We start from the raw sequence: 23,808 nt of genomic DNA, 5'->3' as shown, positions 1-23,808 counted from the left end.
TCTCTTTTATCAATGATTTTCACAAAAGTATAAATAAAAAAAATCTATATCTTATTGAAAAAATGTCATTCAATTCAGACAAGAAATAACTTAAGTAGAATTTTGATTAAAATGTGTTTATGTATGAAACATATAGGGAAAATTTCAAATGGTTGACCTCTGACTATAAATATCATAATTTTTTGTTGTTGCAATCCTAGTACAAAATGATATTTCGTAAAAGTTTGTTTTTTTTTTTATCAAAAACTGACTTTTTACCCTCATTTTTAAATTCTAACAACAGGAATCATCTTAGAACAGCATTTTATGTCTTAATGTCAATGTTCTTTGAAATTCTACCACAAAACTGATGTTTTAATATCTGAACAGTATCGGTAAAAGAATCAATTTATTATCAATGCCTATACTAATTACATACATGACTTTACCATATTTTTTTTAACAATCATAAAAAACCTTTAAATAATTTTGGCTGTTACACCACTGTCCCAGCTTAAGAGGAGGACTAGGTGCCCATAAACATGTTTAACCCCGCCACATTCTTTATGTACCTGTCCCATATCAGAAGCCTGTAATTTAGTGGTTGTAGTTTGTTACTGTATATTATATTTGTTTTTGTTTATTGTTTTGTTCATATTCAGGCCATTAATTTTCTTGTTTGAACTGTTTTACATTTGTCATGTCAGGGTCCATGAAATGCTTGGTATGAAGTATGGGTTTTGCTCATTGTTGAAGGCCATACAATAACCTATAGTTTTTAACTTTTTACGTCATTTGGTCTCTGGTGGAAAGTTGTCTCATTGGCCATCATACCACATCTTCTTATTTTTATATTTAACATGATGTTGCTTTCGTAAGATGTAACATCAAGTTTTGTCTGCATATGGGCCCATATACCATCAGTTAGTAGCACAATACAGCCCCATAAGGCATTGTTCTCACCCCATATAATAGAGTAACTGTTTTCAGAAGCAAGACAATAAATATCAAAACACTTATGTTATCTCAACAACCTATTTATAACAATCAATGTCAATAAACAAGATATATCCATACTCTTTACATACTGTGGATTTCTATATTTATCTATTTTTGTGGTTACCAATTTTTTGTGGACTGAGGGAATATTGCACTTTCTTGGATATTTGATTTCATGGTTTTGTCAAAATCTGCATACAAGTGTATGGAAAATTTGTACTTCATTTAAATTTAAATTCACCTTTATCCCCTTAATCCACAATAATTGGTATCCCATGAATGAAAATGAATCCACAGTACTGAAAAAAATGACTCCTAACCATAATAACTTGGTTATCTAAGGTTTGAATGTTTGCTTGATGAAACTGTCAGCTTAAAATAAGTGATACTTACTGAATTAGAACCAGGGAAATCATATCCTCCCATCACCTTCATGTAAGCCTTTTCCAACAATGAAACCCATAACTCATTTTTATTGTTAGAAAATGAACACAAAAGTTCTCTGTCTTTCCCCATTGGTAGAAAGTCATCCACAACCACCTGAAGATAATATTTGAATAAATTAGATCTTGCATATTTAAAGAATATATCTATAATACAACTTGTGTGCAATATTCAAATAATATACACATATCATCTCCTGGCAACCTGCTCAAATTATGAGCAAACATATAATATTCAAATCCCTTGTCATATCACAGTGCGTTTGGGGGTCTAGCTTCCAAGCAGTGTTGATTTAAAAAAGGAAAGTAATGTACATTGATACCTTTCTGGAAAACTCAATTAATGTGAGACATGTACAATGTAACCTTTCTGTTCAACCTAATATTGTGTGAAATGTACAATGTTACCTTTCTGTACATTCTAATGTTGTGTGACATGTACAATGTTACCTTTCTGTACATTCTAATGTTGTGTGACATGTACAATATTACCTTTCTGTACATTCTAATGTTGTGTGACATGTACAATATTACCTTTCTGTACATCCTAATATTGTTTGACATGTACTATGTTACCTTTCTGTACATCCTAATATTGTTTGACATGTACAATGTAACCTTTCTGTACATCCTTATATTGTGTGACATGTACAATGTTACCTTCTGTACATCCTTATGTTGTGTGACATGTACAATGTTACCTTTCTGTACATTCTAATGTTGTATGACATGTACAATGTAACCTTTCTGTACATCCTAATATTGTTCGACATGTACTATGTTACCTTTCAGTACATCCTAATGTTGTGTGACATGTACAATGTTACCTTTCTGTACATTCTAATGTTGTATGACATGTACAATGTAACCTTTCTGTACATCCTAATATTGTATGATATGTACAATGTAACCTTTCTGTACATCCTTACATTGTGTGTCATGTACAATGTTACCTTCTGTACATCCTAATATTGTTTGACATGTAGAATGATACATTTCTGTACATCCTTATATTGTTTGACATGTAAAGTGTTACCTTTCTAATCACCTTAATATCAAGTGACATGTACAATATAATCCTTCTTTAAACCTTATATTGTGTGATATATGTAATGTTACCTTTCTGTAGACTCCATTGAGGTGAAGTTTAATCATATATTTCCCACATGGATTGAAAACTGGATCACCATTTTTGTTCTGAGGATAAATTATCCTGAAAGTAACGTACATACATAAAAATAAAATGCTCCGCAGGGCGCAGCTTGATACGACCGCAGAGGTCGAACCCTGAACAGTTGGGGCAAGTATGGACACAACATTCAAGCTTGATACAGCTTTGCATTTGGATTGTGATTAAATATTTGACACAGCATAGGTTTCTGACACAGAATGAATGTGGTCTAAGAACTTAAAAATTTTAAATTGGACATTCACCTATTATGGTCCAATATCCAAAATCTAAATACATGGTTAGATTCAGCATATCAAAGAACCCCAAGAATTCAATTTTTGATGAAATCAAACAAAGTTTAATATTGGACCCTTTTGACCTCAATGTGGACAAAGTTGATAACGGGGCCCAAAAATCAAAAATCTAAATACATGGTTAGATTCAGCATATCAAAGAACCCCATATATTCAATTTTTGTTGAAATCAAACAAAGTTTAATTTTGGACCCCGATTTGGACCAACTTGAAAACTGGGCCCATTATCAAAAATCTAAATACATGTTTAGATTCAGCATATCAAAGAACCCTAAGAATTCCATTTTTGTTAAAATCAAACTAAGTTTAATTTTGGACCCTTTGGACCTTAATGTAGACCAATTTGAAAACGGAACCAAAAATTAAGAATCTAAATACACAGTTAGATTCGACATATCAAAGAACCCCAATAATTTAATTTTTGATGAAATCAAACAAAGTTTAATTTTGGACCCTTTGGACCTCAATGTGGACCAATTTAAAAACGGCGCCCAAAATCCAAAAACTTAATACACGGTTAGATTCAGCATATTAAAGAACCCCAAGAATTCAAGAATAAAACCCCATTGAAATTGGTCAAGAAATAAGCAATTTATACGAAGTATCTTCTTTTGCACAATACTGTGCAATTGAATATTTCCTGCTATTGCGCAATACTGTACAATTGACAATTTCTTGCTATTGCGCAATACTGTGCTATTGGATATTTCTTGCTATTGCGCAATACTGTGCAATTGAAGATTTCTTGCTATTGCGCAATACTGTGCAATTGAAGATTTCTTGCTATTGTGCAATACTGTGCAATTGAAAATTTCTTGCTATTGCACAATACTTATTATATAAAAATTTACACATCCTGTTTGGTGTGTATCTCCTACCATATCATTATTATTTGCTTTTAAATATAAATCAGAAATAACCAACTTAAAATGGAAAATTTTAAAAGAAAAAAAAAAGGAAAAAAAGAAAAAAAAGGAAAAAAAAAAATCCCCCCCCAAATTTTTTGAACCCCCTTATGATTCATCACCCCAAACTCAATCCCAGCCTTCCCTTTGTGGTATGGTACCTTGCAGTACAATTTCAGAGAGATCCATACACTTGAACACAAGTTATTGTCTGGAAACTAAAAAAAATGTGTTTTTTGGCCCCTTTTTGGCCCCAAATTCCTAAACGTTTAGGGCAATTACCCCCAAACTCAATTCCAGCTTTCCCTTTGTGATATGGAACCTTGTAGTACAATTTCAGAAAGATCCATACACTTACACACAAGTTATTATCATGAAACTAGAAAAATGCTTGTTTTTTGCCCCTTTTTTGGCCCCTAATTCCTAATATTTTGAGGCAATTACCCCCAAAATCAATCCCAGCATTCCCTGTGTGATATGGAACCTTGTGGTACAATTTCAGAGAGATCCATACACTTTAACACAAGTTATTGTCTGGAAACTAGAAAAATGCTTATTTTTGGCCCCTTTTTGGCCCCTTATTCCTAAACGTTTTGGGCAATTACCCCCAAACTCAATTCCAGCTTTCCCTTTGTGATATGGAACCTTGTAGTACAATTTCAGAAAGATCCATACACTTACACACAAGTTATTATCATGAAACTAGAAAAATGCTTGTTTTTTGCCCCTTTTTTGGCCCCTAATTCCTAAAATTTTGAGGCAATTACCCCCAAAATCAATCCCAGCATTCCTTTTGTGATATGGAACCTTGTGGTACAATGTCAGAGAGATCCATACACTAACACACAAGTTATGTCTGGAAGTTACAAAAATGCTTATTTTTGGCCCCTTTTGGCCCCTAATTCCTTTACTGTTGGTACCATAACCCCCAAAATCAATCCCAACCTTCCTTTTGTGGTATTGAACCTTATGGTAAAATTTCATAGAGATCCATTCACTTAAACTAAAGTTAGAGTGCGAAAACCAATGTGTCTTCGGACGACGCCGGACGCCGGACGACGACGACGACGACGACGCCAACGTCATACCAATATACGACCACAAAAATTTTTTTGCGGTCGTATAAAAAGTTCTTAACAAATTTCTGCTCTTATTTTCCATTTTGTGGTCCAAGATTTTCTTTGGCAGGAAAAGAGTCTTGTTTAAATAAATTATCTGAAATTACAGTTATCTTATTTTGCATATGTTTAAATGAATTAATATCAGAAAACTTAAAATATGGGCTTAAATGTTTTAATTTTGCCGAAATGCTGACAAACTCTCAAAAATGCATATTATCATCACTTAAGACAATCCAATTATTTACAGTTACCCTCAAATTACCTTTAATGTAAAACTTATCCAACTTCAATGAATGGGTGAAATAAAGGTCACAATGAGATACTTTTGTTTGGATTCTGACATACTACCCAAAATGCATACTAACAGGATTTAGATCCTATTACTGATGGGTAATGCAATATCAAATCAGATATGAACTTAACCAAAGTAAACAAAGCATGACATGTAGGTCACATTGACATATTGCCTATATGCTGAGCCATGTGAAAATATGCATTTTGGCTCAGCAACAGTCATATAAAAATTAGAAGATAACAACTATAGGTCACCGTACCGCCTTCAATAATAAGCAAAAACCCAAACTGCATAATTTTAAGTAGATTTTAATATGTTCAGTATAATAAATTAAATAATTTACCAAAATAACATTTACTAAAAGGGAGATAATGGAGAATATTTGTATAGTAGCTATTTAAAAAAATATCACACACCTTGTAATCAGTTTCTTTTTAAATCTTCTCTCATACTGAGCACTGATGGCCAGTGAAGCTACAAAACTACAGTCACTAACAATGGTCTAAAATAAAATAATAAAGGTATTATCGGCAATCCTTAAAAATGGTATAAACCAAAATAATGAAGCCTATAAACAAGTCACAAACAATGGTCAGAAATAAAATTTCTAAAAAAATTCCACCAAAATTAAACAAATTCTTCTTTTGTTAACCTGCAGACATATTTGGGGTTTTTATTGGTCATTGGGTTGCTGTTTTTGTTAGATATATACACCACATCTACTTTTATTCATATGAAAAAAAAGAAATTTAGAAGAAAAAAAAATGTATCATATATTCAATCAGAAAATTGATCTTCATTGCATCCTATTTAAGAAGATATAATTTGACAGACTTTTATGTTAATTAACTTATATCATTGAATTGAAACAATCAATTTGCATAAATACATAAACTGAAAGTTAAGAAATTCTACTAAAAATCTAATTGTGCCTCTTGTGTGCATATTTTCCCATAAGGACTCAGGATTCTTCTTTCAGCTGAGTCCTGTAGTTGTTTCTAGTTATAATCTCACGAAAACAGATTATTGTCTATATCAATCAGTTTTCCATCTGTAATTTTTACTTGACCAGTTAAAGAAATTCTGTTAGTATTTATCCAGTCTCTATTTTTCGTGATCTTTTTTCTGTTCATTCCTATTCAAACACAGCTCTATGATATATACCTGTTTGATGCTAAAACATGAGATGGCATATATCAGTTGTGGATTATCACAGAATTCTTCTGGTCTTACCCATCCTCCAAACCTTTCTCTCTGTTTAGGTGACAAAGCTAACTTCCCACATTTATCACTGCAGAAATACAAAACAGTCTATTTTTAGAACAGTTAACAAATAACATATCAATCAGTTCTCTTTAACAATATGTAGCAAGTGAGCCATAAATTTATAAACTGCTTGACCTACCCAAATAAGTTACTTAAATCTTCTCTAATGGCTGATAATACAGGATACATCCCATGAACAAGTATACTTTACAACCATGAAGAGTTCAGCTTAAATCCATATGAATGAATGTACACCTTTGAAAGCTTTATAAACACTTATGATAAAAGCAGAAATTCATAAATAAGCTGCTGCATAAACTTTTACAGATTTACAATTTCCATTAGCTGTAAAGTATAAAGTAACTTGAAATAATATTTTTACAACCTATATACAACATAAAATTTAACTTTTATAAATGGGTAACCTACCTATATGGTACAGGAAAGGCAAACCTTTCTTTCATATCTACACTCATAAAAGGCACATATTCTCTTCCATTAATAAAAGAGGTTTTTCTGAGCACAGCTATCTCTTCTTTTGAGTAATCAGATGGACCAAGATTTATTAAACCAGTCCTTGCTGTCTTGTTTGTTGCATTTGTCCTTTGATTCTGTGCAGTAGTCTCCCCTTCATCTAAGAAGGCACCATGTCCTAATGGTGCCACTTTCTTTTCAGGTAACTTCCCTACATTTCCTTTCGTAGTTATTGCCTTTTTTACCACCTCTGCCCTAAATTGGAAAGAAAAATTACCAGAAAATCAGGAAACTATTTTAAGTGCAAATTTTCTTTCATAATTTTGAGAAATCCAACTAAAGTCAAATCTACATTCTAAGCATCCTGTGTTGGGATATGATTGACTGATTTCAGATTAACAATAATATACAGCTGTGTCAAGATCCCACGATAAAATGGAATAAAGCATCTAATCAGAAATTTACTTAATGTAACTACACGTAATTTGGCAAAATTTGGATGAAATTTTGTATGGATTTAGAACTTGGCAAACTGCAACTGGATATAGAAAAAAATGTATGTAGCTTTTATACTTCCAGAGGTGCAGTCAATTCAAAATTGGTGAAATAGGTCGAAGAATGAATAGAATTTTGTAAAATTGCGTTTTCATGAAAATATTCCAAAGAATTTTATTTAAAAATTATATCTTATTGCTATAAATATTTATATATTAGGGGGTCATGATATTCATTTTTGCTGTTTAAATCAAATTTAAGTATGAGTTATGTATGAAAAATACAATTTTGCAGTATGACACCAACATGATGTTACGATTATTTTGTCATAAAGAATCTTTTACTAAGACTCATAAAGAGACTTATTGATTTCTACTGAACAAAGAAAATGTTGACCCCTTATATTTTCATATTCAAAACAAAATTATGTTGAAGGATTTTGGAGAAAATGCAATTCAAAGTAAGAAAATATTCTTCACTATTTTTTAATGGACTGTATCTCTAAGAGAATAAAAGCTAAATGTATAATTTTTTCAATATTCATATGCCGATTAACAATATCCCCCACTCACATGCACTTTGCCTTATATTTGAGAGTTCCATAAAATCTTGAATAACAAACCAAAAATTTTTTAAAATCGAATGTGAGCTTTCTAACAACTTTCCAATATATCATATATTAAGTATCATGATGTTTGTTCAACAAATTCTCTAATTTTTGAACGACACCTGAATGGATGGAAGGATAGATCAACATATGGTATACCATAAAACATCACGTTGATGAGTGTATAAAAATCTATGAAATCCAATTATGAAAAGAGAGCATTTATCTATTATAAATTTCAAAACCTAAAGTGATTTCATTTCACATGACAATCAACAGCTTATCTTTATCTTCAGAACACAATAGATATTCATCTACATCTCTCATTATATGTAAATATTGTAAACTAACCTGTCCAAAGCATTCTTTGCCATCTTTTCAACCTTGGCTTGTAAACTTTTGTCAGATGTATTGCTCCTCTGTATAAAAAAAATTATCAAAATAGATTTAGTAACATTTCTATTTTACAATCATTGTTAAAGGATATAATATTGTATATTTACCTGGTTATCATGCATACAGATTTACCATATAACTGCAAATATTTCAGATAATTTTATTTAGATTTATTAAATCTACATTCTACATTTGTATAGATTGTTCATAAAGTCTATCAAAAACACTGTCAAAATTATCTTAAAATACTGCTTTCTCTACACCCATTGCATCGATTTTTCAAAAAAATTGATATGTTGTTGCCAGATATATTTCCGTTTTAATGATGTAAAACATTTAAAGGGTCAATGGCTTCATTTTTTTCAGGTAAACATCAGTCACAATGGTGTGAAAAAATACAGCAAAACATCAAACTAAGTAATGTTTTTCACAACTAAACAAGGTAACAGATTGGTAAATACATCAAAAATGAATTTGATGACCCTATGATACTTTTATATGATTCAAACAGAAACTTATGTAGAAACAACATCATATAATTTTTTTTATTCCTTTATTCTTACAATCTTTAAAAATAGTTCCACTGCTTCAGAGTAGAGTTCTACAGCTTCTTTGAGGTTCTCGGATTCATCTTCATCAAATGCTTGGTTCAACAAAAATGTAGCCCTTTCCAGGTTTAACTGAAAATAGTATCAAAACTATCACTAACATAAATAGTGGCTTGTAAGTATATCTACTGGTATCACTACAAACCAGTAAAAGTCTGAAATGGCCTATATCTGTACTCGACTGTACTGATTTTTACTCGACCAGTCTGAATTGGTCTGAAATTTACTTGATAATACTCGACTGTAGTCTGAACCATACTTAACAGTCTGAACTTGTACTCGACCCTTACTCGACCAGTACTTAACCATTTTATACGCGTCTGAACCATGCTCGACCTAGTCTGAACCATGCTCGACCTGGTCTGAACCATACTCGACCTTGTCTGAACCATACTCGACCTAGTCTGAACCATACTCGACCAAGTCTTAACCAACCTAGACCTATTTTTTGTATCTATCTATTGTATTTCATCAATTTAGGAACTGTTTTTAACAACAGCTATTTCCCCTGGCTAGAAATTTGAACAACAATTTGAAATTAAAAATGTATTCAATATAGCATTGCAACCAAAATTTCACAATAAGCATAATATAACTTCATCACCATATTCATCAACACTTATATACATACATATATATCACCTTTAAAATTAAAATAAAACAAGCTGATCAAATAATCTCAAAACTGAATTGTGACTAATATTTTCAATGTTATTCAAAATTTTTTGAATGTTTCAGATATATTTTATGGTTACTGGACAATTTTCACCATTAACTTAAGCCTCGTATAGATTTATGGTGTCAGTTGAGTTTAGTTAATAATGCAGTGAACATTTTTTTTATTAAAATATATATAAAATAGCATATAAAGCATCTTTAAGTTAATAAATTTAAAAAATGACACCTTTGTTTTGTTAAACCAAGAATTTAATATAATCATGATAATAGAACTTCCATAGTAATCCTGTGATAAACTTTTAAAAAAGGAAATGTGTTCCAAAGTTACAGTAAAAATTTATTTCAATTAAATTTAAATAATTTTTGTCAAAATTAAAGACATGGCATACAAGAAGCACTTTAATATGGTTTAATTACCTCAGTACATGTGTGTTTTACAGGTAAAAAGAAAGCCCTATTTTTCTTAAACTCGTGTATTACTTATCTAGTGAATTCAAAAGGCCTTGCGATTTAAGTTTCACAGGATGTTGCAATTTTGAATGAATGTTATTTAGAATTTAATACTCTCTGACCAGGTGTGATCTTTTTCATGAGTTTGCCCCGAGCAGGAGGTATTACTTTATACTTCACCACTAATCAGAAGAACAATTTTATTAATTTCTTTAATTTTTATACCTTTTTGATATATATTGTATATAATATATCCCAAATTATAATAATAGATATCTTTCTAAAATAAGGTTAAACAATTTCAGTGATTTTGTTGGCTGTGGTTACCTCATTAAAAAGATAATTATATAACTATTGTACATTTTTTGTATGTAACCATGAAACCTATGTAGTTTTTATTTAGGAATTTAGGAAAATTAATTTAAAAAAAAAAAACACATGCCAAACAAGAAGCACCTTAATAAGGTTTAATTACCCTCAGTATAGGTGTGGATTTTAGGTAAAAGAAATTTTTTTTTTAACAAAACTCTAAAACTTTAAAATTAATATAATTAAATTATTATATAAGATAATTTGATTTAACTATCTCTATTCGATAAATCTGAGAATCATGTAAGAATGTAAAAATCTGTTTTATAATATATCTTTATTTTATTGTGGCTGTTGTCATGTCAGTTAAAAAGAAATTTATTTTAACAGTTAAAATTTAGAAAAAGTAGAGGTTATTTGGTCAAGTATGGTTCAGACTGGTCGAGTATTGTTCAGACCTTTGGTCGAGTATGGTTTAGACTGAAAAAATAGGTAGAGTACAGGTCGAGAATGGGTTAAGACTGTTTCAGACTGGTCGAGTAATAGTTCAGACTATTTTCAATGGCAAAGATAAGGGTCAAGTACAAATCAGTACAGTCGAGTATGGTTAAGACTGGGGTCGAGTAATGTCGAGTAAAATTCAGACCAATTCAGACTGGTCGAGTAAAAATCAGTACAGTCGAGTACAGATATAGGCCATTTCAGACTTTTACTGGTTTGTAGTGTATGTATTTTCAAAATACTTAACAAGGAAGCAAACTTAGACTTTACGATGTTTAACAGGAACACCAATGTTAATAGACACATTATTAGATTTTCTTTTTCATGTAAGCCAGCATTTATTTGTATCATTTGATCAATTACAGCTTAGATTCAAATGATCTTCAACAGCAAATGTTTTATATCTTAATAAGGTACTTGTTATTTCAAGAAGGTAATGCATGTGATAATTTGTCACTTATGTTGTGAAATTCAGATTTCTACTGTAACTGTATCTGTGTAAACTCTGACACAGTGTGTAAACTCTGACACAGTTAATTTTGCATCCTCCTCAATGTGTGGAAGTGAGTCTTATGCCATATATTATATTTTCATCATATCAATCTGACATTGCCACTCTCTCTTTACCATCATCATACTCTTTTCAATGAATTTCTTCTTCAAATAGTGTTTCATCTTTCTTTAAATAATCTTTATAAGTTATAAAGCTATTACCAAAATGTGACTAGCATTAGTTTCAGTAGAATAAAATATCTCATTTGAAATACTTATGTTCCTTTTATACATACATGATTCCAGACAAAAGGAATTTGAAATGAGGGTCCTTTTTGCATTTTTACTCTGGAATGAAATTTTAGACATCTATCCATAGATGTAATTTCAGAGTGCTTTCTCTAAGTGCCAAATATATCCTGTTTAAGCAGCATCTTCTGTTAGCTTACTTTTATAGTTTATCTATTGAAAAGAGAAGTTAAGCCATCTTCAAATTTGCAGTTTATGTACTCACTTTGTATCAAAGACAGACAGACTAGTTCTAGCCTTAAAATAAAGATTCTACCTTTTCTTCAGACTTTGGTTGTTGCTGGTTTTGTTTAACTTGTACAGCTGCAAAAAGAACAATATGCATTTTCAATTTTCACCTTTTGATTAAATATTTGTTAGAAATACACTTTGCTTACTAATATTATGTGTTGATGGCAGATCTTTGATTATTTCTGTTTAAATAATTCACAAATTTTATATAGATTCAGGAATATCTAGTGCTTGTCATATTTTTCAGACACCTGTTTATTGTTAAAGACTGCTTGTTGCCCTCTAGATGTCATTCGGTTATTTTTGTGTAGGGTTGCTGACTCATTTATGTTTACTGCACATCTTTTTATTCAAAGGTATTCATTATTACAAAAGGAATTAAGTTGTGGAAGCTTGATTTAATCCAACATTGCTAATTTTTATCATATAAATACTTATAGACTTGAAAAGGGATGGGATTTGGAACAGATGCTCGTGAAGCAACATCAAATAAATTACCCCCAAAAAATATAGATGAGGCAACATCAAATAAATTACCCTAAAAAAATATAGATGAGGCAACATCAAATAAATTACCCTAAAAAAATATAGATCTTAATAATCAGTTCAACAGTTGAAGCGGGGAAAAAATTTGGCAATGGCACCTGCTGAACAGTAGTGCTGGTGAATAAATGGCTATGCAGGGCTCAGCATAATACAACTGGAGGACAATGACAAGGTAAATCTGAACAAGAATATAGTAGAGTGCTTAAAGTTATGCTGCTTTCTTTTCAGATTTCAATTTGTGCTTGCGAGATTTTCCAACACCAAATATGTAAAAAACAGTAAAATCTACCACAAATATACTTCAAACAAGGAGAGATTTTTAAAAGAAAGCAAATTCAGACTTGAAATATGAAATATTGAAAATAAATGGAGAATGTGTCCATGGGAAACAGTTGATGCCCCCTCTTCCATATAACATTATAAAGGGACATAACTCAAGAACAGTAAAAATTATGCAACCCAAAAACTTGATCTGATTTTTGTGGTAATAAGCATTGTGTATAAGTTTCATAACATTTGGTTTAGGCAAACTTAAGTAAGAGAATGGAAATGAAAAATTCAGCAATTTTTCCATTTATAAAGAGGCATAACTCTAGAGGGGTAATAGTGACGCCACCCAATTCAAACTTGATCTGATTTTTGTGGTGATAAGCATTGTGTATAAGTTTCATAACATTAGGTTTAGGCAAACTTAAGTTAGAGAACGGAAATGAAAAATTCAGCAATTTTTCCATTTGTAAAGCGGCATAACTCTAGAACGGTAAAAGTAACGCCACCCAAATTCAAACTTGATCTGTGTTCTGTGGTAATAAGCATTGTGTATAACTTTCATAACATTTGGTTGAGGCAAACTAAAGTTAGAGAACAGAATCCAATTTTGGGACGTACGGACGAACGTACAGACGGACAAGAGTAACACTTAATACCCCCTCCGCTCAGAGGCGGGGGCATAGAAATTATTCTGACCAAAACAAAAATTCTTATATCTCTGAATTCATATACCAGCGGCGCTTCATTATGCTTCATTAGATCTCTTAGTATAACCTCAGACAGAATTTTTTTCAAGAAAATGAGTGAAACCATACATCATATCAGGTAAAAAAATAAATTACAAAACTATTGAAAATACAAGTCCTATGTGAATTGATTATTTTTTAATGTGTAATAGTGCGCGCTTCAGCGTTTCTAATATCAATCCTGATATAATATTGAAAAATTTCTGACGACCGTGTAATTGAAATGTATAACCCTTAACTTACCAAAAACATCAAATTATAATATTGGGGTTGAAATTCTTTATTTTTGTCAATTTGATTGCATATTCTATCACCCTACAATAAGTTACAACATATCTAATTACAGTTTATATTGAACACTAGCAGAGTGACTTGTGTTACAGCAGACATCTCAAACAGTTTCATCTAAAGATTTTCTTCACCATCATACTGTTTTAAGAAAAAGGAAAATTGATGGAGGCAAATAGGATTTTTGTTCCTAAAAAAGTGCCTTTAATATTTTATAATCTTTGGAGTGTGTAAGGAATAGTGCAATCTAAAGTAACATACCTGCAGACTTAAGTTGTTCAGCTCTGAGAATATAATCATTTGCTCTCTCTACAATGTTAGGAACGTGTGATCCTGCTAATGCTGCACTCAATAAAGCCTGTGCTGCTTCCTGATTAATGATAATTACTTTCATAAAGAACAGCAAGAATGTATGAAGTTGTAAACACTTGAATGACCTTGTTTTCATTGATCTTTTCTATTTATTGTCACACTTTTTAACAACACTATAATACATTTTTATCATTAAAATTGGTATAATGGTTTTATAAATTAACTGAGCTTGATTTATATAGCCAGTAGATATAAAAGAGAATTCATTATCTAATTCATAAAAAATAATTTGTTTTGTCCCAAAATTTTAAATTGAAATTATTTCTGGTCCAAGTTTCATCAAATTGCATGAAAAAAACTTCGAAATGTCCAGTTTATTTGAATACATGTACATCTAAACTTTAACAGTCCTTCATCTTCTTTAAATGTCAATCAGACTAATAGAAATATTGTTGATGAAACATTAAAATTCACATTTAAATAAACAGAAAATAACTATCAATACTAAATAATGGAAAAAAAAAAAAATAAGATATGGACAATTCAAATTTTTTTTTGTTAATTTTCTTTTAATCCGACCACATATGACTTCATAATATTTGTTTAATATTTTTGTACAGACTACATAGTGGTAAAACGAATAACATATCTGGTTGAGTTTTTTTGTTAATCATTGGAACTGATAATTTCATTTGAGGAAAATGACAAATTCAATTTCATGTAAACCTGAAAACATGAATAGTTTTTTTAAAATAATTTCTTTATGTATATTTAGGAAAAAATAAGGCTGAAAACGCTCTAAATATTTATATTCAATATGAACAAGCATTCTGTGAGTATTGCATGGCAATACATAAACCCCTACCGGTTACAAATTCATTGTAATGGAACGAAATTCTAACTTGATCTATAACTTGTCATGGTGTAAACTACATAAAAATATCAAGTCAAAATCTTCAAGCATGACAAAAAAACTGTTGAAAACTGATTATTTAAGTGAATTTTCTATGTCCAAAGACCATAACTCTGCACAAAATTATCAGACTGGAACAAAATTCCAGCTTGATCTGTAACTTGTCATGATTAAACTATATACTAATTATCAAATCAATATCTTCAAGAATGACAAACAAACCTACCACTCAATTCTTCAAACAATTTCATGAATTTACCAAAGAAAAGGAAAAAAATCCAAAATGTCATTTTGTCTTTTAAAAATCTTTTAAAAAATGAGTTATTTCCTTTTGAACAGAAATCTACTTATTAATAAGTATTTCATCAAAAATTTAATTCTAGGGAAAGGGCTTTAACTGAACAAAGAGAAAAGCTAAAATCGTGAAAATTGAACTTGACCTGTAACTTGTCATGATAAATCAATAAACCAAGTATCAAATCAATATCTTCAAGCAGGAAGAAAAAAAGTCTGGAAAACTGATTTGCCGGACTGACAGATGGACAGACAGACAGACAGACAGACAGACGGAGTGCAAACCTAAAGTCCCCTTCGACTTCGTCGGTAGGGGACTAATAATCACATTTTGTCGATTAAGACAGACAGACAGACAGACAGACAGACAGATGGAGTGCAAACCTAAAGTCCCCTTCGACTTCGTCGGTAGGGGACTAATAATCACATTTTGTCGATTAAGACATATATAATTTTTTCCTTATCTGCGCAGTATCGTCTATTCAAGAGGAACAGGTACATATTAAATTTGCTGGTTGGTCCTTTTTATAGACTTCTATATATATATATATACATTTACAAGTCTAAATTGAAAACAACGTTCAAACCTATGATTGCGTTGGATAAAAACCGCAATTTTTATACGTGTGCATGTAAAACAAATTTCTTGGTAGAGGGGTCTAGATACAGCACAAACAACATTTTCCAAAAGACCAAAAATGTGAAAAGTATATTTTAACAAAATGCATTTGACTAACAGGTCGAACAACTGATGTTCTTAAACCCTGCTGACTGCCATTGGCGATTGCCAAATAAATTGATCACCAGATCTAACAAAATTGATCTTAATATTAATGTTATACCAAACAGAAATCAATAAACTTGCGGAAAAGATGGTATACCACAAACATGAGGTGCAAAAATTTGTACACCATATCCGGATTTCGACAATTAATGTCTCTTCAGTGATGTTAGGGATCGAATATACAAGATCAAAATCAGACACTGTGATATCATTCTTTCAATATCAAATAGCTCAACTAATCTTATTGCATATTAATAAATGTATGACCTTCATGTATTAGTTGTTAAAGATCTACTCAAAGAAATTAAACACACAATGACCTTTAATTCAATTAAGCATAGTATACATGGATTAACCTAATTTATGACTTACATTATAAAAAAAGATTGCCATGCCATAGTTCTCATTGGTATCATTGTTAACTGCCTGTACAGCAAATGTCTTGCCATCATTTTCTAAAGCTGTAGGATCAGGAGCATAATCATCATAACTAGGATCCATTTCTCTGTGTTTATTTCATTGTACCGGTATTCATAATAATTACCTATCAAATATCAAAAACAAATTTAAAACATGAGTTTGTCTGGCATCTATGCAAAATACTGACTGTTGAAATGGCCCCCAAAAAATGCTTCTGAATCCTTATTAAAAAAAACCACGACAATGGCTATTCATTTGCAGTGCTTCAAAGTTAAAAGTCATCCAATGATATGAGAGATACATTTATATTAATATGGAGAATCAGGGACACAGGCCCCTGAAATACATTTACATTATTGCGAACCCAATGATACTTTTCCACAGATTCACCTGCAAGTTACCTGTCAATTTAAACTTTTGTAAGTTCTTTTGTCCCATCTAATAAATACAATAGCTATTGTTCTCTGTGCAGTTTATTTGATGGGACCTTTAAATTTCTTCCAAGAGAAATCTATCACTCACTGATTAATTTACCTGAATAAAAAATTGAACTGTCAAAAATGAAAATACATTTATTTCTATTCCGTTATATTTGGAATTTCCCTATTCTATTTCTATCTTTAGACTTGTGGTACAAGTTTGGCTAGTATGTAAATCAGAAGTGGTCTGATGTTACTGTTGTTTTCTGCACGAATATTTCGAGGGCGGTAGTACGGGTGGGGTTTTATAGGCATATATAAGTCCTGATTACGTTTGATTATTATCGATGTGCTCCAGTAACTTTGATAGACGAAGTTAACGTTAAGCTCTGCATAATATGTCCGAGGAAGGCTCCGACCATGATGAACGCCGTGCTACTACTCAACATGCTGAAAATAGTAACGAAACAGAGTTAAGTACGGACGGGGCTATTTCGCTTTTCACTTCAGCTTTAAACAATGCTTTAGAGAAGCAAAAACATTCCTTGATTAATCATTTCGAAGCTCGTTTAGGAAAAAGTGTTAAAGCAACCGGTGTCGACCAACCAGAATTTGTATTCCATAGTGAGGGAATTAAAGTGCAACATTCGTTTAATACCGAGCGTCTGGAGAGGCTTGCTGCCGTTGAAAGTTGTATAAAGCTTGGAAACGCTTCCGAAGTTAGTGAAATTATTACCCAGGAAAAGGAAATCATCCGTAAGCGTAACAAAATTCTAAAGATAGCCGACAAGCATGGATGGGACACGGTTAAAGAGTACTTGGATAGTCCGTTGGCCGACAATAAAGAAGATGCTAGTGATTTGCGTGCTGCTATTTCCAGGGCTTCTCGTAAAAGAAGTTCCAAGCCGTACAGTAGACCAGAATCTTCCAATAGTGGTTCCGGAAAAGGAGAATTCAATTCCAGGAGTTTTTTTTCGTGGCCTTGGCCAAGTCAGTGATACCGAGTTCTCCAAAGCAGGCAAGTCAGAAAGTTACAAGTGTTTCTATTGTAACCAGCCCGGGCACTTTGCAAGGAACTGCCCCGAAAAAAAAAAAAAAAAGGATTCCTACAGCAACAGTTGGTGCACCAAAGTTCCAGGAACAGAACACAGGAAAGACCCAGTAACAAAACAGATACAGACATAGATGAAGTTGAGTATTGTTTTCAATTTGTTAACAAGTATGAGAAAAAATATTGTCAAAATCTTATAAATGTGAAAGGAAATTTAAGAAAACATGCATTGTTTTGGAAAAATGTACTTAACGCTAATGATTTTATAATGAATGTTATTAATTTTGGTTATAGAATTCTTTTTCTGAGTGAACCATCGACTATTTTTCTAAGTAATAATAGATCCGCGTTAAAACACTCAGAATTTGTGGAAAATTCTATTGAAGAACTTTTAACTAAAGAATGTATAAAAGAAGTAAATCGACCATTTGTCGTTAATCCACTTACTGTGTCGGTAAATAGTACGGGTAAAGAAAGATTAGTCTTAGATTTGAGACATGTTAATAAACTTGTCGAGAAACAAAAAGTTAAATTTGAAGGGGTTAAAGAAGCTATGACATTTGTAAATTTTAGCGGTTTTGGGTTTAAATTTGATTTAAAGTCTGGTTATCACCATATAGAAATTCACCCTGATCATCAAAAATATTTAGGATTTTCTTGGCAATATGGTGATACAGTGCGTTATTTTAAAAACCTATGAACTTTTTTACAAAAGGTTCACAAGAAAAGAGTATATTTGCACAGAGACCTTTTAACAGTAATGTATATGTTTTGTTGTTGGATTTCTCGAAGTATTGAGATTTATGCATTGAATGTTGTATACAGACTGTAGTTGATTTAGTTTTCTGCGATGGTTATTTGCCGCAGTTATCAGATATGAGACTATATTCGTAAGAATGTTAAATTTAACATTGTGATGTTTTAACTGCAACAATTAGATATGTCATTGTTAACATTGTTGATTAATTGTTTATGAATACAGTGAGGGTTAATGCCACTGTATATATATAAGTATATGACTTTTTTAGATACTGTGAGGTTGAATGCCACAGTAAGTGTGCGAGGAAAATGCCGCATTCATTTGTTTGCGAGGAAAATGCCGCACTCATTTGTTTGCGAGGGAAATGCCGCATTCATTTGTTTGCGAGGGAAATGCCGCATTCATTTGTTTGCGAGGGAAATGCCGCATTCATTTATAGTAGTAATGTTAATTATATTTACTTTGTTTATAGTTATTACTTGGTATTCATTATTATATTTATTTTACAGATCAATGGAAACAATTTGAGTGTTATGCCAATGATTCGAGATTTGCCAGTATCATACGAGATTTACCCTCTTTTGTCGAATCGTCTAGATCAAATTCTACAATTAAGAAATACAAGTGCTATTTTAAAAAGTTTGAAAAATGGTGTGTTTCATGTTCACTTGAGTGTTTACCAGCGACAACTACTACGATTTCTATGTATATAGGTGGACTCATTCAACAGGGATCCAGTGTTGCGATTTTAGATGCAAGTTTTTATTCAATAAAATGGTTTCATGACTTTAATTTCAAACATAATCCTTGTTCAGACAAATTCCTTGGTCTTATTTATGAAGGAGGAAGGAGATTGCTAAGTAAACCTATAAACAAAAAAGAACCTATTACGCCAGATATATTAAGGAAAATTGTTTTGAAGTTCGGAGATCATAATAATCTCAAAAAATTGCGTGTAGTAGTATTATTTCTGTTAGGATTTTCTGGATTTTTGAGGTATAGTGAATTGGCTAACATTAAGATGAATTATATTGAGTTTCAAGTCAGTCATGTTAAAATTCGCATTGATAAAAGCAAAACTGATTTATACAGAAGGGGTAATTCTGTTGTTATAGCTGCAACAGGTACAGATTTATGTCCAGTTTTTTGGTTAAATAAGTATATCAATTTAGCTGAATTGAGCAAAAATTCTGATAGCTATATTTTCAGAGCACTGTCTTTTATGAAATCGAAAGATGTTTATAAATTATGTAATATAAATAGTCCATTGTCCTATACCAGAGCGAGAGAAATTTTGTTAGAGAGTTTATCAGATATTGGTTTAGATAAGCTTAAGTTTGGGCTTCATAGTTTGAGAAGTGGTGGCGCTTCTACGGGGGCTAATAGAGGAGTCTCTGATAGGTTACTTAAAGTCCACGGTAGATGGGCTTCTGATAAAGCCAAAGATGGGTATATTAAAGACAATTTAAAATCTCAAATGGCTGTTTCCTTGAATCTTGGCATATAGTTCTCAAATTATTTATTCCTTTGTTTTATCGAAGTTACTGCGAGCAAACAAACCTAAATTATGACTTGTCTCTTATTTAGCCATGTATTTAGTATAGAAATGTTTTAAATTCGGACGAATTCATGAGGGAGAATTTAAATTTATTTCTATTCCGTTATATTTGGAATTTCCCTATTCTATTTCTATCTTTAGACTTGTGGTACAAGTTTGGCTAGTATGTAAATCAGAAGTGGTCTGATGTTACTGTTGTTTTCTGCACGAATATTTCGAGGGCGGTAGTACGGGTGGGGTTTTATAGGCATATATAAGTCCTGATTACGTTTGATTATTATCGATGTGCTCCAGTAACTTTGATAGACGAAGTTAACGTTAAGCTCTGCATAATATATTACAGTTATGTTTGTATTGATATGTATTTAGAGGACATTGTGAATGTATATAGATGGAATTGTGGTATATTTTTGTAATTTGTAAAATGTTTACAAGATATTAAATGTTGTTTCGCTGAGAAAATAAGAAAGTTACTGCGAGCAAACAAACCTAAATTATGACTTGTCTCTTATTTAGCCATGTATTTAGTATAGAAATGTTTTAAATTCGGACGAATTCATGAGGGAGAATTTAAATGTACAAATACTAACATGACTAAATAAGGACTCAAAAAAACTGCATGTGGTGTTGTATTTATTCAATATCAATAATTCATTTTTAATAGTTTCAATATAAACACTGATTCAAAAATTAAAAGTTGATTTCTGAACAAATGTTTTATATTTTCCCTATTAAAATTAGCTTTTTTTGTGTGTTTGACAAATAAAAACTTGAAAATTATTGTGTTTAAATTAAGTTCTTGATAAATGTATTCTATAACTGAACAACAACAAAAACATGAACAATGCTAAAAATTTTGTCAGAAATAAACTTTTTATAATTAAATCAGTGTTTATATTGAACAGATTGAAAATATATTATTGATATTGATTAAATACAATATTGCATGCAGTTTATGTGAGTTTATACAACTATTTCCCCCAAAAAAGAAGATAATTTTTTGGTCAGGTAAATTAATCAATGAGTGATAGATTTTTCCTAGAAGAAATTTAAAGGTCCCAGTGAAAAAAACTACACAATAGCTATTGTATTTATTCAATAGGACAAGAGAATAGACAAAAGTTTAAATACCATGGTCAAGAGCAGACGGCTCTGTGGAAGACTTTCATTTGGTTGCAATAATATGGAGGATCAGAGACACAGGCCCCTGTGTTCAAACTCTTTCTGCAGACAGCTTCAGGAACCACTTTGGATTAAGTCAGAAAGTATTACATACTTTATATTATATCAAATAAAACAGTTCTTATACATAGCTGCTACTTTGAAAATAAGTCAAATATTTGGGTAATTCTTGAACAGTCAGGATTCTACTTCGTCAAAATTATCTCCCCATTACGCCAATTCATTTTTACAATCGTAAAAATGGAAGCCATTGTAGGGATGACGCGCTTCCAATTTAGCTCTTGAAAACCGATAAAAAAATGAAGTTTATTTGAAGATATGCATTTTTAAGATCCAACTTAAAAGTCAGTCGTCAAGTACTTTTAGTAAAAATTTGCTATTCGAACACACCTAATCTGTTTTTGTGATTCATTAGAACCTGATTTTTGGGTTTATATGACTGTAAAAAAATAATTGGTGAAGAATAAATCATATGGTGGTGCACTTCTTTTTTGCCACAGCCATTTGAAAGTACCCAATTTTGAAGATTTTCCCATTTTTCATCAATTTTTACCCATTTTTAGGCTATTATCCTAAAAACAATCACAGTTTTACAGTTAAACTTTTTTTCATACTTTCACTAAAGATGAAGTGGACCAATCTGAATAAATTTAACTTATAAAAACTATAGGTAGGTGTTAATATAAGAAAGTTTTCGAAAATTTTGTTGCTTTTTCGTGTCAAATTTACCATGCTGTCACTTTTGTTAATTTGGGATTTTCCCCTTTTTTTAGAACAAAAAACATACTATTTCAACTTCTTAGTTATAAATGATTGAAAATATACATATCTAAGAAATTTGAAAAGAAAAAATTGATATGGGATGTACATGTTTCTGGTAAAATCATTTCTTGTACCCCTCACCCATTTTCTCAACATTTTGGCTAATGAGACTGACTTGATTGGTTACAAAATTTGAAAATTTTATTGCTCAAAAACTACTTATTGTAAATTTATACACAATTTTTTCACAGAGTTAAGTTTGATTATAATAATTTTTAAATCCATTGATATTTTCCACTTGTATCTCATGTTTTGGAAATAATTCCAGAACGAGATTTCAACGAGACTGAAATGTCAGAGGAATACATCCTTAATGAAAAATGTAGTTTTTTATTAATTTAAGTCGGAAAAAGACTGTTCCGAGAAAGACATATTCCCCAGAAATCGTATACAATGTGAGTGTTTGGTAATATAGACATATACCATATCGATACCAACATTCTTGACACTAAACATCTATTTGTACCTATCCTTTAAAGACCGATTTTGTTGGTAATTTCTTTCCTGATCAGATGATTCATTTGTTAATTGACCTTAATCTTGTAATATTGTATTAGAAACCACATGAAACCCATTGAACAATATTCTTTAGAATTTTTTTAATAAACAAGCTCCGTCCGAAATAATCATGATACTATTTTACTTCAATTTCTAAAACAAAATATAAATAAATTCAGAGCTCCAGATAAGAATTCACAAATTGGGGTTTTTACCCATCATTTTTTTATGTAATTGGGTGATAGAGTTTTTTAATCGCATTATCAATTCCGATTCACCCCTCAAGCAAATATCAAATTGGGTTTTTCACCACCAAGCTCCTTAATGTATTGGGTTTTTTCATCAACACAATATTGAATATTTAGGCATGTTATAATCACATTATATCAACCCAAGATGTTTTTCCATCTTTAATATGTTTCTTTCTTTGTATATGTGCTAGCTGTTTTGTTTGGTTTATTCACTGACGAGCAATTGTACGTTTGATTTGTGTCACGTTTTAAACGTTCTGCCAGTTTTGTATTTTCTCGCAACTTATATAAACTGCAGCTGGTATCACTAGTTGGACAGTAACTAATTACCTTTCTAGATCCCATATGATATCCTACAGTTTATTGCTAATGCGGCGTAAAGCAAACAACAATCAATCAATCCTACAGTTTATTTGGGGTAGGTGTGGCTTAGTGTTAAGATTTTTATGTAATATATGTGAAATTTAGGTGCTGTAAGAAAGTTTTGCCAGTCCTTTTACCTATTTGCCAGATCTACTTTTTAATAAAAATAATAAGTAGTTCCCAGATTTAAGATATACCCCAAAACCTTGACCAGGTTTAAAGGGTGGTTTAATTACGGACACCACATTCAACTTCAATTTACAAAAAATTCTGCAACATCAAATAAAT

General features: G+C 31.2%; 1 protein-coding gene and 1 long non-coding RNA gene across 2 annotated transcripts in view; both read right to left on the bottom strand.

Moving 5' to 3' along the window:
* LOC127730513 (uncharacterized) overlaps window positions 1-23,808 on the bottom strand; it is a 122,716-nt gene that overhangs the window by 83,778 nt on the left and 15,130 nt on the right. The gene's annotated exons all lie outside the window — the stretch shown is intronic.
* LOC127730469 (calpain-7-like) overlaps window positions 1-23,808 on the bottom strand; it is a 42,113-nt gene that overhangs the window by 16,683 nt on the left and 1,622 nt on the right. Inside the window, exons 2-11 of the mRNA XM_052238893.1 lie at window positions 16,569-16,740; window positions 14,155-14,263; window positions 12,069-12,115; window positions 9,029-9,145; window positions 8,421-8,488; window positions 6,923-7,222; window positions 6,392-6,518; window positions 5,644-5,729; window positions 2,541-2,634; window positions 1,372-1,518 (exon numbers count right to left, since the gene is read on the bottom strand). Coding sequence (XP_052094853.1) covers window positions 1,372-1,518; window positions 2,541-2,634; window positions 5,644-5,729; window positions 6,392-6,518; window positions 6,923-7,222; window positions 8,421-8,488; window positions 9,029-9,145; window positions 12,069-12,115; window positions 14,155-14,263; window positions 16,569-16,697 — 1,224 coding nt within the window. The 5' untranslated portion in view covers window positions 16,698-16,740. The remainder of the gene's footprint in view (window positions 1-1,371; window positions 1,519-2,540; window positions 2,635-5,643; window positions 5,730-6,391; window positions 6,519-6,922; window positions 7,223-8,420; window positions 8,489-9,028; window positions 9,146-12,068; window positions 12,116-14,154; window positions 14,264-16,568; window positions 16,741-23,808) is intronic.

This window comes from Mytilus californianus, unplaced genomic scaffold, assembly GCF_021869535.1.
Source record: "Mytilus californianus isolate M0D057914Y unplaced genomic scaffold, xbMytCali1.0.p SCAF_2, whole genome shotgun sequence".
In the NCBI taxonomy this organism is placed as follows: domain Eukaryota; kingdom Metazoa; phylum Mollusca; class Bivalvia; order Mytilida; family Mytilidae; genus Mytilus; species Mytilus californianus.
This window is presented reverse-complemented; position numbering and strand designations above follow the sequence as displayed.